This window comes from Ixodes scapularis, unplaced genomic scaffold (genome assembly GCF_016920785.2).
Source record: "Ixodes scapularis isolate PalLabHiFi unplaced genomic scaffold, ASM1692078v2 PGA_scaffold6__148_contigs__length_123643588, whole genome shotgun sequence".
Taxonomy (NCBI): domain Eukaryota; kingdom Metazoa; phylum Arthropoda; class Arachnida; order Ixodida; family Ixodidae; genus Ixodes; species Ixodes scapularis.
In genome coordinates, this window is record NW_024609881.1 from 121,558,083 (window position 1) to 121,575,129 (window position 17,047).

The window sequence follows — 17,047 nt, forward strand, 5'->3', positions numbered from 1 at the left end:
AACTGGAAAATCAAAAAGGGGCCGACACTGCTTCGATATCATGCTCTAAACAGATGCTTCTCTCGCTGCATTTTTTTTTTAGCAGATCTTCATACGTGTGATTTTCGCCACAGTATATCGCACGCAAATACAATTCGTCTTTGTAAACCTGTTGAGTTTTCTTAGACCTGCCATGTTCCCAATAAAACAAGATCAAAATCGTAATAATATGCAAACGATTCAAACTACTGCAGACGGCATACTTTCATGGCGTGTGCGTTCGTCAGCAGCGATCTCAAGGATCTCAACTTCTCAAGACGTCTCAGGACCGGAAGTTGCCGTCGCAAATGTTCCACGCGATTCTCGGCAAACTTTTGCCGTGTTGCGAAATCTAGGCTTCCAATATCTATTCTTTTTAGAGGTAGAAATTCCACGTTCGATTTTTGAACGACCGTTTTCGAAGCGAAATCGTCTCATGCATTCACCCATAGCAACGGTTTGTTTGGAGTAGTGACGACACACGGGTCATTTTGTTTGCAGAAAACTTCGCTGGTTTGTTTTGCCTCAAGCACAAAGCAAACTGCACAAATGTAAACTCAAGAGCTTTCTAGCGCGATTCCATTTTGATCTCAAATCTCAAGTTACTTAGGAAGTTCTCGTAAATACTAGAATGCTTCGAAAGAGTAAAAAACTAAGGCATCGAAACGCTCCCACAACGTTGCCTGCTACCTCGCCCCCGAAAAACCAGTTCTCTTTCAAGTATGCAGATGTAATGGAGCTGCACTTTCTACAATAAAAAATACAACATATAAAGCAGCAAGCACCATGGCAAAGGACTGACATGACCCAGATAAAATCTCGTTCTCTGAAGTAACAGGTTTTTATTCACAATGCGCGTATACAGATTTGACAAAAAAAAAAAAAAAGTCACCACGCCAAATAAGCACCAAGGAATCCCCGCGCTGTCTCCAACTATCGTCCCGACCCTCACGTAGCTTGTTCAGCAAACACACAAAAAAAAAAAAAAAAAAAAAGTCACTTGTGAGCCATCGCATCTGAACATCACCGACCGTGCTTCGCAAACAAGTGCACACGCGTCGCACAGTCCCAGACGAACTAACAAAGGGCAAAGCATAGAAATACTGCACTTCCCACTGCATGTGTATATGCCATATGTACAAAACATTTTTCTCTTCGACTTAAATCTGGTGAACAGAAACAACTGCAAAGAACTGCTGCAAGAGAGTTTTTTTGTTTTTTTCTCGGTTTCTACACCTGTCAAATTGATGTAAAATCAGACGATTGTACTTTGGGCTCGTAGCAATGTAAAACAAACGCCTTTAGAAGGAAACTAAAACTGTTGTTTGACAACACATCTTATTCGACACTGCCCCAGAAAATGCACTTGCACTGCGTAGCGTTTCTCCCTCAATGTTTCCACAAAACAAACTTTCACAAGCATTGCACATACTTGCACACACAGACACACACCCAGAGCACATACACACACAGTCAGCCTTGATGATTGGCAGACGATGCCAAACCCGTCGTCTGCTTCTGAGCAGCCCCCAGAAAACGTGCAAAAAGCACCACGTTTGGTCACCAGCACTACGCTCATGGAAGCCTTATGCAAAGCACTCTCATTTCCTCAAGTAGAAGACAAAGAATAAAAAGTAAACTAGCATTAACCCCGCTCAACCGCAAAAACACGAAAAAAGAACAGTTGCTTGTCCAGCTCAGAAACCGCAGCCACTGCTTCCGCAAAATTAAAAATAGCGTCCTCCTTCCTTCGTTTCCTGCACTTTTGTTTGCGATGCTGCGAGCCCAAACTGGAAGCGGGACACTCTGGTGGCAGGGGTCCAAAAGTGGCAGACGCAGCACCACACAGAGGCAAAGCAGCAGACGACCTCCACTGCTGCGCAGCAGAAATGCCAGTACAAACAAACACAGAGTAACAGACAGTTCCAAAAGGATGGCAAGAGGTCTCGCAGAGTACTGCGAGCCTGCTAGACACACGTGAAACGTCGAAGCCAAACTAAATACCGTAAACCCTGCAGGCAGACACAAACAAACAAGCAGACGAAAGGAGACCAGAGTTGGCAGACGACACAAACGAGGCAGGGTTGGCCTGCTTCTGTCAATCTTTTTGACAATGGTACAAAGCATTGTGCACAACAAAAAAAAAAAAGAGGGAAGTTTATTGAAGATTTGAAACTTGTGCTAGGGGCCAAATATACATACAATGCATGCACACATTACCAAATAATGCGAAAAGGGTGAGCACAACAAAATGTAAAAGTTCATGGGGAGGCTGACTAGACAAAACAAACTCCGCAACACCACACCAGCCGATCGGCAAGCAGACGATAACACAAGACTCGAGCCTCTCTTCGCACTGTGGGTTATCTTTTTGTTCCGGTGGACTGCAATTCTAGGAAAAAGGCGATAAAAAAAAAAAAAAAAAGAAGCACACAACGGGCTAACGCAAAGATGTTGAAACAGCATTAAAAAAAAAATCTGCAATGCAAAGACAATATTACCAAAATGAACAAAACGTGCCATGGAAATAACGAGGGCAGCTAAAAAATGCGATGCTAAACGTAACAAACGAAACGATTTGAATATTTACAGGCCGTTCTGCACTTGAACCTGAGGACAAGTGTTGCACACGGTCTCCCACAAAACACAACGCATGTTTGAAACAAAAACACTTAAAAACCAAAAGGCACAGAACTGAAAATAAAGAGAAAAAAATTGGGCAGCTTGTAAGAAGTCAAAACAAAAAAACTCTTTGCAGAGGACGACGGCAACGTGCGGACACCTTGATCATGGGCAGCAGTCTCATTCTTCAGTTGCACTTTGTGTCACGCACGCCTGCCGCGCGTCTTTCCATTATGTACACGAAATACACATATTTTTAGGGAAAACAGAAAAAAAAAAAAAAGATCTCCAAAAGACACATAACAGAGCAGATGGCCTGAAAAGCAGAGAGGGAAGAGCAGGCATTCCCTCTAAACCAGTTTGACACAGAAGACTCCACCACACCACCGGTAGTCTCCTTCCCTAGGACTTGCCAACCCAGAAGATACAGAGACCTAGAGAAGAGATATCCCCTCCCAAACCCCCTCAAGCTTCCCTAGCCTCCCAGGGGATAGAGGGAAGTCCACACAAGGAAAAGGGGAGAGAGAGAACAGCATACATTTCCTTTCCATCAGTTTGACACAGCAGACGGCACCACACCACTGGCCGTCTCCTTCCCTAGAACTTTCCAACTCGGGGGATGCCGGGGACCTACACAGAGATATCCCCTCCCAAGCTTCTCTAGCCTCCCAAGGGATGCTAGGGAAGGGCACAATAAGAAAAGGAGAGAGAAGCGCACAGATCCCCTCTCCACCAGTTGGACACAGCAGATGCCACCACACCATCGGCCGTCTCCTTCCCTAAAACTTTCCAATCCAGGGGATACCAGGGATCTAGGGAAGAAATATTTCCTCCTATGCTTCCCTAGCCTAGCGTACATCCCCTCCAGACCAGTTTGAGGCAGCAGATGCCACCACACTGCCCGTCTTTTTGTTCCCTAATTTGAACACGAGGCATACTAAGAACTTAGGGAAGGGATATGCCCTCCCAAGCTTCCCTAGCCTCTTGAGGGATGTGCACACAGGGAAAGAGAAAAACTAGGACACATCTTCTCTCTCATCAGTTTGACACAGCACTCTGCCACACCACTGACCATCTCCTTCCACTAGGACTTTTCAAACCAGGGGCAATTGGGGACATAGAGAAGAGATATCCCCTCCTAATCCTCCAAGCTTCCCTAGCCTCCCTAAGGGATGCTACGATCAACCCAGGAGATACTAGCGGCCCAGGAAAGAGATGTACCCTCCTAAGCTTTCCTAGCCTAACCAAGGGATGCTAGGGTTGACCCAGGAAATATTAAGGACCTAGGAAAGAAACATCCCATCCCAATGTTTCCTAGCCTCTCCAAGAGATGCTAGGGAAGGCCATACAGGAAAAAGGGGGAGGAACAATAGAAAAAAGAGGAACAAAAAAGCGAGGACACGGGAGCATAGAGGGCAATAGGGCACGGACGGAGGGGTTATGTGTGGTACGGCACGACGTATGTGGCGGGGAAGTATCCCCTGCGGGGGCCGATCTCTCCTTCCCACCAGTTAGCATCGGAGCGGTCGTGCACATTGATGATGTCGCCGCGGCGGAACTCCAGTTCTCCAGTCTCCTGGGGCTGGAAGTCGTACATGGCCTGCACCAGACACTGCGATAAAAAAATAAAATTAAATGGTCTATTTATGTTAATCTTGAGGACCAAGTCGGCATACACAGAATGTGTTTCTCGCGGCATTCTCTAGAGCTTGTAGTATCTGGATTTTAGTTCTTTTTTAATTTTTCTTTGGGTATAGCATGTTATTTTATTCCAAATTTTGTCCTTTTTTATGTGATGGTGGGTACGTCCCCATTGTCTCGTTGAATACCATTAATCGTTTGAATGCGGCCGCTGAACGTTGAATGCTGGTGTTCAACCGGTTAATTAATAGAGACAAAGTTAGCTAGCTTTGTGTCTCCCTGTCAATTGGCGCAATGGTAAAACGTTGTGCTAACAATCATGCGGTCATTGGTTCGACTCCAATTGGAGCGCGTTTCAAATTTATTCTCTCTTTTCAATTTACCTGTAACATTTCATAACAATTTCCCTAGCGTTCCGTCACACTTTCCTCGGGGATCTTAAACACATTCTGCGTTAAAAAAGAAGAGCAGATGACAACGGTTCAGTAGGTCATAGATGAAGGACCGGACTGGGAAAGGACACGGAACCAAAGCTCTAGCGACTGATACCACGGCAGAAGACGTCAAACAGATAATGTTGTAGAGGATGACGCTGCAGTAAATGGTACTAGAACATGACAGCAGACAACAATGAGACTTGCAAACAGAACAACAGCTTCACCCCAGACAAGCTTGACGTGGTCTGCTTTATACAACCGATAATTTAGCAGAGAGTAATGTAGACTTGTCTATATTTTCAAACACTGAATTGACGTAATGAGAAAGCAAAGGAACAAGATATGAATAGCAATGCCAACAAAGCATCACGTGTAATGGGTACCGCACGAGTGCTAGCAATGACATCCACATATATCTAGTGGCAGATAAAGATAGCCTTACTGTCGATTGCGTAGACCAGTGGTTCTCAAATGGGGGTCCGCAAAGGCATTCTAGGGGTCTGCAAAGCCCTGCCTCACCAGTCAAGCCCAACAATAAGAGTTGTCTTTTTTTTCGAACTGAGAAGAAACATTCCAGTTTTCAGGTGAGTTTTCTCGTATGTCAATGAGAGGAGTCTACTTCACACTAACCCTTAGCTATATTCATTTATTATATCATTATCACAATTAACCTATACCTTTCCCTTCCCCTACCACAAACAAGATTCTCCATCATCTCCACCAATCCACAAAGGGGTCCCCGAAACATCAATGGGCGAGAACCACTGGAGTAGATAATGTGAGCAGGAGACAAAGAAGACTTCACGTCGTCTCACACACCAAATCAGAGTTGCAGAAAGAGAGAACTATACACCAACAAACAAAGCGGACGGCACAATTACACTGTGACCCCTAGTTCCAATAAGAAAAAAAAGTCCAGAAAGTAAAGATAGATTGTGTATGCTGTACAGAATTATGAAGACAAAGATATGAATGGAAAGCATTACTACCTTGGTTTGATTACAAAGATTGCTCGTGCCAGTTCCCTAGAAGACAAATGTTAGGTTGCATGAGGAAAGACGCAACGACGAACATTCGGAACAGTGTTCATCAGAAAAGGTGAGGCAAGCTCTTTTGGCAAATAATCTTGCATACTTAATGGTACTATCAGATCACTTCTGCAGGGTGTACGTTCACAGTAGGAACAAACCATTCAAAGCTATCTCTCCACCATAGAACAAAAGCTCCTGCCCCTAAACATTGCCATGTCCAAACAAAGAAATACAACAACCTTGTTTACTGTATTTTAGTCTGATTCGTAATCAGCTCGCATCCTTTTTCCCATTGTCGTTTTCTAGAAGGTCGTCCCAGTCCCAGTCGTCTGCTAAGAAGTTTCTTTTCTAAAATTCTATCCAATCAATCTGAAGCAAACAACTTCGTAGCTAGATGACCTCATGCTGGCTCACCTCATAGCAGACAACCTCGACGACGATTGGCAGACAGTCGGCTAAACCACGTCATCAGTCAAAACAACGGCCGCCATAACCCCGAGTCAGTAAACGGGGGGGGGGGGGGGGGGGGGGGGTGGGTGTGCCATAATCATCCACTGGTCAGCGCAGCCGATGGCCAAAACGAACAACTTTGGGAAGGCCTAACGAGCGACGCGTCAGGGTTCGGCGAGCACTTGGAGGCTCAAGGTCAGGACCAACAATCGTGGCCGTGGGCCATCACAGAGTCGCGAAAATCCCGCATAATACGGCGCCACCCATGAAACCACACAGCTCTGGCCGGAGGGTATTGTGCCATGGTTTCCGGTCAGCCGCAAGACGCGCTCGCTGCGAATGCCCGGCCTCCAGCAAGCGCTCGTTGCTTTTCTATGCATGAACGCTTGAGGCAGCGGGAGTTTTCGGAAAGGATGACCACGCTATTCCCCGGGGAGGTTCCCACAACCAGCCAGTGTACGAATGGCACCCACCTCCTCAGGGTGCATGTCCCGAAGCTTGATGTCCTGGGAGCGAGAGACGGAGGCCGACCGGTGGTACTCGACCAGCTCGTTGAGGGAGGCAAACTTGACCACCCAGAGGAAGAACTTGCCCAGGGTGTCCCGCAGGACCTTGAAGTGCTGCACCCCGTCCCCGCAGCGCACCGACAGCGAGAAGTCCCCGGGGGAGCTCTCGCTCACCCGGATCAGGAAGGCCCCCTCGTGCTTGTTCGACAGCAGCTTCTCTGCGTCCGCACGCGTGATGCGGCCGTAGTACCAGCTGAAACCGCGGGGCAACGACGAGGTTATGAGTCGACCTGGAGACGGCGTGCCCCATACTCGCGCTCTCGAAAGCTCGGGAGTCGGGTCACGCTCCGTGTCGTTGGGGTACGGGACTGGGGCGCGGGACTGACCAATGTTACTCCATCAACTCGGTTGGCAAACTCCCACGGAGAGCGTGATCGCTTTTCGTACCCCTCTACCGGGTTGACGCTGTTCGAAGAGCCAATCTTCTTGCTCGCTGCTGCGCATCTTGCAACAGCGGTTCAAAACACGGCCACGGTGGCCAAGAAGGACGACGCTTCAAACAGTATTTCCGAATCATGGGGTCACCAGCGGAAACTGACGTGTGTCGGCGCGTGTTTTAGAAGGCATCACGCTCTCCGTGGGAGTTTGCAAACTGAGTTGATGGAATGATGTTGGGACTGACGTTCCAGGCACCGTTAAAAGTATACCGCAACCAAATTCTAGCACCTATTTTATTGTCTAAATGCCAACCACGTTTTGGCCACACTACAGAGACACCAATTTTCTGCTCGAAAGGACACCAAAACATTTGAAAGGAATACACCGAAATACTTTACGCCACTCTACACTTAAAGGCAGCGCCGCTCCGTGGAAGTATGATGGCAAAACTTCTCTGCCGCACCGATTAAACCCCTGCGGGGAGCGGGGAGGGGCAACTGAAACGGCCAGGTTGTTAATGCGTTGACGCCACCAAGTGGAGAAGCTCACAACACCCCGCCAGCTTTTATGCAGCCTCAGCCGTGGGAAAGCATGACGTCACGAACGCAATGCGTCTCGGGCACTCCCGAGATGCATTTCAACCTGGTAGGTTCAGTTGCCCCTGCCCGCAGGAGTTGAATTGGTGCGGGAGAGAAGGGAAATCCAGTTCAACAAGGTTCGACAGGGCTCGCACGCAAGCGACTTGCCGCTGCACTTCCCCGTTGCGGCGCCGATTTCAACTTGAGTGACGTAACAACATTCGGTTAATTCCTTTTCAACAATGTTTTAGTCTTTTTGAGCAAAAAGTTGGTGTCTTCGTGGTGTGTCCAAAACGGGGTTCACGTGTACACAGTCAAACAGGTGCTAAAATTTTGTCGCAGTACCCCTTTAAAACTACATCCGGACGCTGCCTCGTAACGAGCTTGAATTGTTGTTTGAGATATGCAATAAGTGACGCGGTCCCTAAACAAACTACCTGGTCTGGAAACTGCGGTGGTTTCCACCCTAGTAGCCGTTGTTACCACTAACAACCCTAATCCACGTTAAAATAATAAAAAAAATTTGAAAATTGAAATATAGAAAGTTTTGGTAATGTTTTGAAAGGCAGGTGTAGCACCCTTCACACGGTATTTCAATTATTCTGAAATAGTACGACCCCTAGGTCTCGAATATAGACGGTGTTTCCAGCCATTCATCTTTTAGATCCGTGGGGTTTCGCGAGAGAATAGTCACATCCGGTGACATCGTCCACGGCTTCTCCAAACCCACGTCCATTTGTTAGGTTCTCCAAGCGAACGGATTGGCCGACTCCCAACGGCGACAGCGTGCCTTTGTTGCACCAACTTGTCCCTAGAGAAAATGTTCCCACTACGCGCAACGAAAAGATTTCTGACCAGCTTATCTAAGGACTGTGTCGCCGACCACCCGTGACGAAGAGACAGGACAATGCGACAATGTACGGCAGCGAGCCACGCTGCGAGTCCGAGCGAAGGACAAGCTACGACGCTTTGAGCGGGCCTGCTACGCGTTCGTTGAGAGAATGCGTCTTACATGCAATGTGGCTGCGTTCGTTGAACAGGCTTCGCTCCCGCTCGTAGAAGAGATAGTATAGTCAATCCAATGACAAGCTGAATCGGATCCGCGCTCAACAAAGCAATGTAGAAAACATGTCGGGCGACGAGCAGAGTCGAGACAATGAGGAGCCAAGTAGACCCATTTCTGGGGTCCGGAAAGTCGTCGTCATCGTCATACCTCGAGCGCTCTCCCACAGGCGTTGCACATGCTGTACGGGTTGCATAACATCGTTACATAAAAGCAAGAAGCGCAAATTTAAATCCTTATGCAGAGGGAAACTGCATACCAAATAAGCGACACAAATCGAGTCCATACACATAGAGAAGCAAAGCTACGCCAATTTCTATCCACGCAGTTGAAAAGCGTTGGGGCCAGATTACAAGCTACTTACAACTGGTCGTAAGCAGTTACCAGAGGCTCAAGAAGCGGTTTCGAGCCTCTTCGGTCGCGAGCGTGCGAACCAGCCTTTAGTTGGTAGTGCTACAAACGTGGCACAGCCTCGTTGGGCTACATTGCCGCTAGACGGTTAATTAATAAGACAGACAAAGCACACTACACGAATGCAAGGAGACGTAACGTCTCCGAGTACCCCACTTTCCCGGGGTTCCCACCCCGGCTACTGTGCCCGAAATTAGCACCGACCGTGTAGGCACTCTGTACCGATCAAAACAAAAAGAGACAAGTGAGGGGCACAACCAACCCCACCTAGAACAAAAGGCCCATACATTACGTCGTCGTCAGCGCATCCCCGACCTGACCCGGCACGAGCAGCAAAGATCGACGAGAGACCCCTCGAAGAGGCAGATGCGTCCGTCGTGGTGTCGCCACACGCTAGCGTAGCGCCCGTTGCAGTACACCACAAGATGCACCACAGGTGACGCTCATTCAAGCTAGGCAGCGCTGCGTGGAAGTGACTACATGCGGGGGGGGGGAGTTTGGGCCTTGTCGTTTAGGCGGCGCAACTTACTCGTGTTTTTTCATCTCGATGTAGTTGCTAGGAATGAGTCCCTCCTTGGAATCGAGCTCGGCCCGGTACCAGTTCATGTCGTCCTCCATGTTCAGGACCTGCAAGGAGAGTGGCCCCTCCCGTCACTTCGACGCCGCACCTCCGCAGCGTTCGTGCTGCGCGGCACAAGGCATTTTGGAGTTGCACCGTTTGCGCTAACATACACGTCGGGGGCTCTGAGTCTGACGCTCGGCAAGACCGCCGACCACATTAACTGGCCTGTGCTGCGCGTCAATTGACCACTGCCGCGATCCTGAAACTAGTGCAGTCGGCCTAAAAAGGAAACCCCGATCGTATCTCGCGTTAAAACACTTCAATGTTATCGACCCTTAATCCTCGAAATAGAAGATCTCCGAACATTATATTTCCGCAAAATATTAAGGGATTAATCGTTATGTCTGACGCCAGTATTTCAAAACCATGTCTACATTGCACTGAGACAGACTGTATGAGAATTTCACTCGGTTCTGCACACTAACACACACACACAGCAAAAAAAAGAAAGAAAAAAGTTGGAACTATTGGGCAGTGGAGCAACGAGCTTGCCAACTTCGGTAAGCCCGAGACAAGATTGACTCTGACCCCACTCCCATCCCCTCCCTGTGTCCAAACAGAATTCTCGCCCCATTTCAAAGTGCGTCCGATAGCAGCCTTGTGATTATGCTTCGGAAGAGATAGGCACCGCCGACCTGACCGGCCCACAAAATGAAACTGCAACAGCTGCACCGTTCTCGAAAAAAGACGGAAAGGACCAGTTTGGCTCTTTCTGCTCGCTCAAAGTGGTAGTTCTGAGGTCAGAACGAGCTAAGAATCGACGTCTTTTGGGGGCGACTCCGCTTTTGTCTCTTCGTCGCTTACAATATTCCTCTACGAGCTACTGAACGACACGGAGACATTAGCGGCTAACGTCTAAAAGGCGAGTTGTCCATTCTTTGGAGGACGAACTGTGCGCTATGAGGAAGGCGAGTTGGTTAGCGCCACAGAAACAGAATTGCAGAGGGTGAGTGTCTTTTTAATGACACCCTCCAAGTCACCTACGGCGACCTCGAGCGTGGATCGTGTAATATGAAATGATTATGGGTCAATGATTGCCGTGAAATAGGGCAATGCAGTGTTCTTGTGTCCTGATCGAAATGGCCATTGGAAAGTTTGTTAAAAAGGTGATTTCACAAAGTCGAGGGCACCGCATATGTCTACCGGTCAACTTGTACAGGTCGCATTTCTGAAAATTTCGTAATCCGGCTGAAATGAACCTATATTTACACGTTTCAGCTGAAGACAGCGGCATTAGGTTAGTGCAAATTCACCGGTCGTGCAAGTGCCTACTGTAACAATTTGTCCTAAATAGACACTAATATAATAAGCTATGAGAACTAAAGCAAAAAAGAAAAACAATTATACCTTCATGCCAAAAAAGAAAAAACCACGCAATTAGTATTTAGACTTCTACCGAGCACAACAAACAGTTGCGTGCCAATAACACACACAAAGAAAAAAAACAGAAAAACCAGAGATGTGCCTCGGTATGTTACACAAAATACATTGCATCCAAATTGTTTCCTACTTGAGCTGTCAATAAATAAATAAATTTGGGGTTATTCGACACATCAGCTACAAAGGTTATAGAAGAAATAATGTAGACAAGTGGGCTTGTTGGTTCATTATTAACATTACAAACAGTGCAACGACATTGAAAGAGTAAAAGATGACAAACACCAGCACTGACCTACAACTACACTTTCCCCAATTCGGCTGGTTTTGGCAGTACTTGTAGTTATAGTCGATGTAAGCACCAATGAAGTTTAGTTGTAAGTCAGAGCCGGTGCCTGTCTGTTTTCTTTTACTCAGTCCATGTACTTTTAGTTATAAAGCATATCGAGCTCCGATCACATGCATGGCCATGCATGTGATCGGAGCCGATATGCATGCCTTGCTCAACACTGCGAGACTTGCGCTTTTAATTAGATACAAATCACGCTCTCGGGGAGTTCTTCAAACACCGCGTCAGAGGTGATCCCCCGAAGCAACCGACAACAAATGACGCTCAATTAGCAGGAAGAGCTGTCGCAATGTTTCGGAGCCGAACGTAGCGACGCCACGCATGGCCGATGATCCGGCAAGCGGTTGGGCGCCAAGCATTAACACAACCGCCGACTCCCCCGCTAACAGTTTGTTGCTGGCTGACACCCAGAGGTGCTCAAACGCGGGCACCGTGACTGCGGAAGGGGAAACGTCTCTTGAAAGCACCCCAAATGCTTTGTCACAAAACCTCCCAATCCCAATATTTTGTCCGTCTGTCGTTGGTGCATTTTACGGTTAATTTAGCGGGGAAATTGACGTCCTAATACCTGTGTACCGTCAGTTTACCTGCTAAATTTAGCAGATAAGCTAATGAAGATATAGGTGCTTCTACGCTCACAGAAATGAATGTTAAATGTCTTCTAAAAAATTTATACAATTGCTTTCTTTAAAGAAACACTGACAGGGTATTTATGCTCGCTAAGGTTTTTATTTGAACACGACGTATAAAAGGCCAACTACCCAGAATGCAATTTGCGGCTCAAAATTCATTTTATTTCTGCCCGAAAACAGCTGGTAGCAGTGGCGTAGCCAGAAATTTTTTTCAAGGGGAGGTGAGGGGGGTTGAGGTTGTTGGCATGTCCATGAATTGGGGTAGGTATGGAAGGGGGGAGAGGGGGCCAGGGTGCATGTCTTGTATTATAGGGATGGCTGGATTTCCGGAGGGGGGGAAGGGGGGGTGGCTGAAACCTTACAAGCCTCCTCCCCCTCCCCTGGATACGCCAAAGGCCAGTCGAAACTTGGTCAGTTTTAGCCACCCTCACTCTTTTCCATGGTCATGTGGCTTTCAAACTGCGTGTACAAGGTATATTCGAAGTCGTGGGTCATCTAAAGAACACATTCAATATCAGAAATATAAAAGAATATAAACCCCATTTTTGTGGCCTCAAAAAGCTGCAAACATGTTCATAAAAAAAAAAAAAAAAAATTGCACAGATTAAAGGAAGTACATGTACACGCCAATCCCAATATGACGACGTACCGCAGGCTGGACGACACGATGGCAGCGCACAACGAACCAACGTTGCGACGGATAGGGGGCCATTACTTAGGAACTGTTGTTCATTGTACCGGCCAATCGATCTTCGAGCGCAGAACATAGAGCGGAATGGATACAAGTGCGAAACAATCTCACGAAAAACGGTGCACGCAAATTTGTAGTCGTCTGCTTACACAATAAAGAGGCGGAGAAAAAAAAAAGAGCCCTGGAGTGTAGCTACGTGACATCCGGCCATGTGTGTGCTCGTGTTTCGGTTTCGAGCGGTTAAATTTTTTGCCTTAATTAAAATATACGTAACACTGCAGCAAAATATATATTGGGTAACAAAAAAAAAAAAACTTTTTTTTTTTTTTCGGAGGGGGGGGGGGGGGGGGGGGGGTGTCAAGGTCTTTTTAAATATACTGCATTTTGCGCATTATAAAACTTCAGAAATAAAGGATGCTGACAATCTTTTTTTCTTTTAAATTAGAAAACGTGATTGTGTTGTTATGCAAAGCCGTCGTAGCATGCTGCATCGCTTTGTTTCCTCTCCAATGACCCTTTCCATAATTCAGTCTGGCCACTTTGATCACTATCATCATCTGAAAAGAAGGCATACGTGCTATACTAATGGTGGCCTTCTGTTCACTGATGAACAAAGAAGTTGAAAATGCTTCTAAACAGATAATTCAAACCCTCTACACTCGAGACGTCAGAGCGATACGGAGCAGGAATGGGATGCAAGAGCTGTGTAAGCATTCATTTGTAACTCGGGCCCAGTCCTTCTATGAATAGCACACAATTGGCTTCAAAGACCCTTGATGTATAAGACCATTTTCCTTTTAACAAGGCGTCAATGTGGATCAACGCTTCGTTCTGACTGGTTGCATTTTTTTTTCGACATCGACACTGACAGAGATTGAGTAAGAACTGTACAGTGAGGTGCAAATTCTCTTTTGTCAGACTTGCGAAAGTGACGGTGCCCCATAAAACACAGCAGACTACAGGTTCATTGCCGCCATTAGTACGGTAAAAGTTAAAGTGTCCTTTGAGCCACCAGATGGCGCTGAATTCCGGAAAGGGTGGCAAGGGGTTTTTATAGCCTCGCTTTCTTTTCAGTGCAGAGTGAATATAGATTTCACATTTATATATTCTAAGCTTAAAGGGTAAAACAAAATGGCTAGGTGGAGCAAGCTACCGCCCGATCCAAAGGGCTCCGCCGGATTCATCCATCCATCCATCCATCCGGTGACTGTGTTTGTCCCTCTTGGAATCATTTCCAGGAATCATTTTTGTGATACCTGTCCAGCTCGCTTGCACCTTTGCATTATAATTACACACATATTTATTTTGTTCCAGGTGTTTTATTATATACTTCACATCATCATTATTTCAACGTGTTGTCCCTAGAGCACTATATAGCTCCTACGGAGCAGAGTAGTGCAATCCTTTGAACCCCGTGTTTTGCCGACCACATGGCCAACAGAGCGGCTCGGCGCGAGTCACGTGGTACTCAGGGTTCCAGGAGGCGGCCCGCCCTATGGGAGAATACATGGAGATCGACATAACACGGCTGATTAAAAAACTAACGGCGAGTTCACATTTTTCAAAACTAGCCTGCCGTGAAGTTAGTAAAGCGCTAAACACTTTATTAAAGTTTTAATAATATCGGATGCGTGTGCAAATTTTGAGAAGGCAATTTCCAAGGCAATGGCGTTTGAAGCAGACGATTTTTTCTCGCAGCGGAGATGGGCTTTTCGGGTTGGCCGGAGCGGGTCACGTGAATGGTGTGACGTCGCCGTGTCGTCTGCTGCATGATGCCGCTCGGGCAATTTTTTTTAAAAAGTTACGTCCTTGTATGGCACAAAACTTATCGCAAATTATTCTAAAATGTTTCATTATTATGTCAAAAATGATTGCCATTCCGTACATCCCCACAAAACTGAAGAAACAACGATTTTCTCACGTTCTCCATGCATATCTGACCGCAGTTGGAACCTCCGGGCGTTCGCCGCTAGTCGCCGAGAGACGGCGTTCTAGATTGCGCTACTCTGCTCCCGAGAAAGAGTATTGATGCATATGACATTGCTTGGAGAGCTGTTCTGTGGTTATATTATTTTACAGAAATATACCAGTTCCATAAAGAACCTTTTCAGATGAAAGTAAACATCTTCGACATAAATCTGTCTGGTTTGGGGAACAATTCGAAGGAGATCGCGCTGTCCCATTCCATTTTTAGTCACCCCTGAAGAAGGAGTCAAGTCGATCCCGAAACGTTGGGAACTCTTTGTTTCTGAACTTTTGGTTTGAGCTTTCTTTTTTTTGGACCTTTTCAGATGATATTACCTGTTGCCGTTTTGCGTGATGCAAAATAAGAGACATGGAACTGTGGTCTCCGTTTTACAACGAGACGCCGATGCGTTTCATTGTAAAACGGAGACCACAGCGCCGATGAGAAAAAAAAACACCGAGTGAGGAAGCGGGCGTCGCAGGCGACGACATTCTAGAGGAAGACAAAGTTGTCGTCACCGTTAAACGCAGGAAGCTGTTATAAAACACGCTTCCTAGTGCGCAAGAAATGGAGGAGAAATGTAATCTGCGTGCCGTTTTGACGGAAAAAGCGTAGCGGGGAGGAAGCTCACCAAATTTACGAGCAGGTCGCTTTAAGAGAGAAGCAAAAGGTCGCAGACGACGAGGAACCACTTTTTTTTTTTTTCTTTTGTTGTTCGCTTTCCGACATCTTTCTGTCTCCGCTTCCGTTCAAACAAACGAGGAAAAAAAAAAAAAGATAGTTATTACGAAAGAAACCTAAAAAAAGGAACACCGGTACTCTTTTTGTGTGGATGAAGCCATCGCCCCAGACAAAAAGTCCATCAGCATTACTGTTCCCCACTGGAAATAAACGTCCTTGATAACGATACAAGCGCAAAAAAAAGAAAAAGAGAGAGAAAGAAAAAAAACTGGACAAAGCGCAGAAAAGAAAAAAAAAAAAGAGGCCATGCACTCCCGTGGACAAGACCACACACGACGACCACTGGCCACTAAGTATTCGTCCAATCGAACAATCACCGTCGAGATAAACAGTAAGAAAAGATCGAAAAACAATTACCGCAATCCGTGAGACGCTGCACGTTTTAGCTAAGCTCGCTCAAAAACGTCAACCGAATCGGACGCTAAAAAAGACAAAACAAAAAGCCTTACCTTTAGCACTTGGCCTTTGCGAAAACTCAGTTCATCGTCGGCCGTCGCGTTGAAATCGTGCTTTGCGATGGCTTCCATATTTCGTAGTACACCTAAATGTCGAACCACACACACCACCACACCACGAATATTAGCAATAATAAAAAAAAGGGCTGGCCCACCAAAAAAAGAGGTCTGGCTAGGCTTAGCCCAGCAGACTCGTCGTTCGGGCTGGGAGAAACCCCACAGTTCACGAGACGGCGATATGTAGTCCGCTTTTGATTTCCGTCGCTCGGCCGCGTTGTCGGTGTCGCAGTCTTGGGTCAGGCACGTCGCTGGTTATCGAAGCTCCGTCGCGGACACAGCTTCGCCGTAGAAAAGAAAAAAACACGATCACAACAACGTTTTTCCCCCAAAGGTTAAAAACTCGGCAGCCGCCAGCACCTATCAACACAAACTTTCATTTCGAAAAACACAGAGCAGCAAATGACTGCGCGGAGTGGTCCACGTTTTTCCAGATTAAAAAGCAAGAAGGCATTCGACACTCGAGATTATGCGTTTCAGAAAAACATGTCGAGTGCAATGCAGCCCATTGTAACGAATAATTTAGGATATTATAAAGGGGGTTCAAGTTTGGAACAAGGCTTAGAGGCTGTTTTTAAAATAAAACAGCTGTCGGCGAAGTTATGCGGAACTACTTTCTCAGGCGGACGGACCGCCGACTGTTGTGAGCTCACGGAGCTCACTCGCTCCTTCTTGTCGTATGCAAAGCATGGGAGTTTATAAACTATCCTTGCACATGGGACTTGTACAGTCGTAGGTTTTAAGTAAAAATATGGTCTGAAATTATAAAGATGGCCATTGAGAATGCTCTATATAGACGCACTTTTGTTTGTTTTCGATTCAGGCCATTTAAACGTGCGTTCGATTATACCCCACCAGCGACACTCCACAATTTGACTTTGCTCACTCTAGAGTTAAACCCACGTGACACAAAACTGTGATAAACAAATTAATTATGTTACATAGTTATACTTATATTAATA

At 46.6% G+C, this 17,047-nt stretch overlaps 1 protein-coding gene and 1 pseudogene across 2 annotated transcripts; both read right to left on the reverse strand.

Annotated features, from left to right (window-relative positions):
• Positions 1-837: 837 nt before the first annotated feature.
• Positions 838-2,145, reverse strand: LOC121833059 (annotated as a pseudogene).
• LOC8023152 (growth factor receptor-bound protein 2) lies at positions 838-16,884 on the reverse strand. Of its 2 annotated transcripts, XM_029988527.4 has the most exons (5): positions 16,023-16,884; positions 9,725-9,822; positions 6,673-6,958; positions 5,708-5,743; positions 838-4,252 (listed from the first exon to the last, which is right to left on the reverse strand). In XM_029988527.4, exons 1-5 carry the CDS (start codon positions 16,098-16,100, stop codon positions 4,079-4,081), a joined length of 672 nt encoding a protein of 223 aa, XP_029844387.1. In that variant the 5' UTR covers positions 16,101-16,884; the 3' UTR covers positions 838-4,078. The 2 variants fall into 2 exon arrangements, with proteins under 2 accessions (XP_029844387.1, XP_002399341.1); XM_002399300.5 differs by lacking the exon at positions 5,708-5,743 and having other exon boundaries at positions 16,023-16,766.
• Positions 16,885-17,047: the final 163 nt, after the last annotated feature.

Coding starts and splice junctions, on each gene's coding strand:
- LOC8023152 (XM_029988527.4), bottom strand. CDS start 16,100: ATGGAAGCCATCGCAAAGCACGATTTCAACGCGACGGCCGACGATGAA. Junction 9,823..16,022: donor GCAAAGGCCAAGTGCTAAAG/GTAAGGCTTTTT, acceptor CTCTCCTTGCAG/GTCCTGAACATGGAGGACGA. Junction 5,744..6,672: donor GGGACATGCACCCTGAGGAG/GTGGGTGCCATT, acceptor TTTGTCTTCTAG/GGAACTGGCACGAGCAATCT.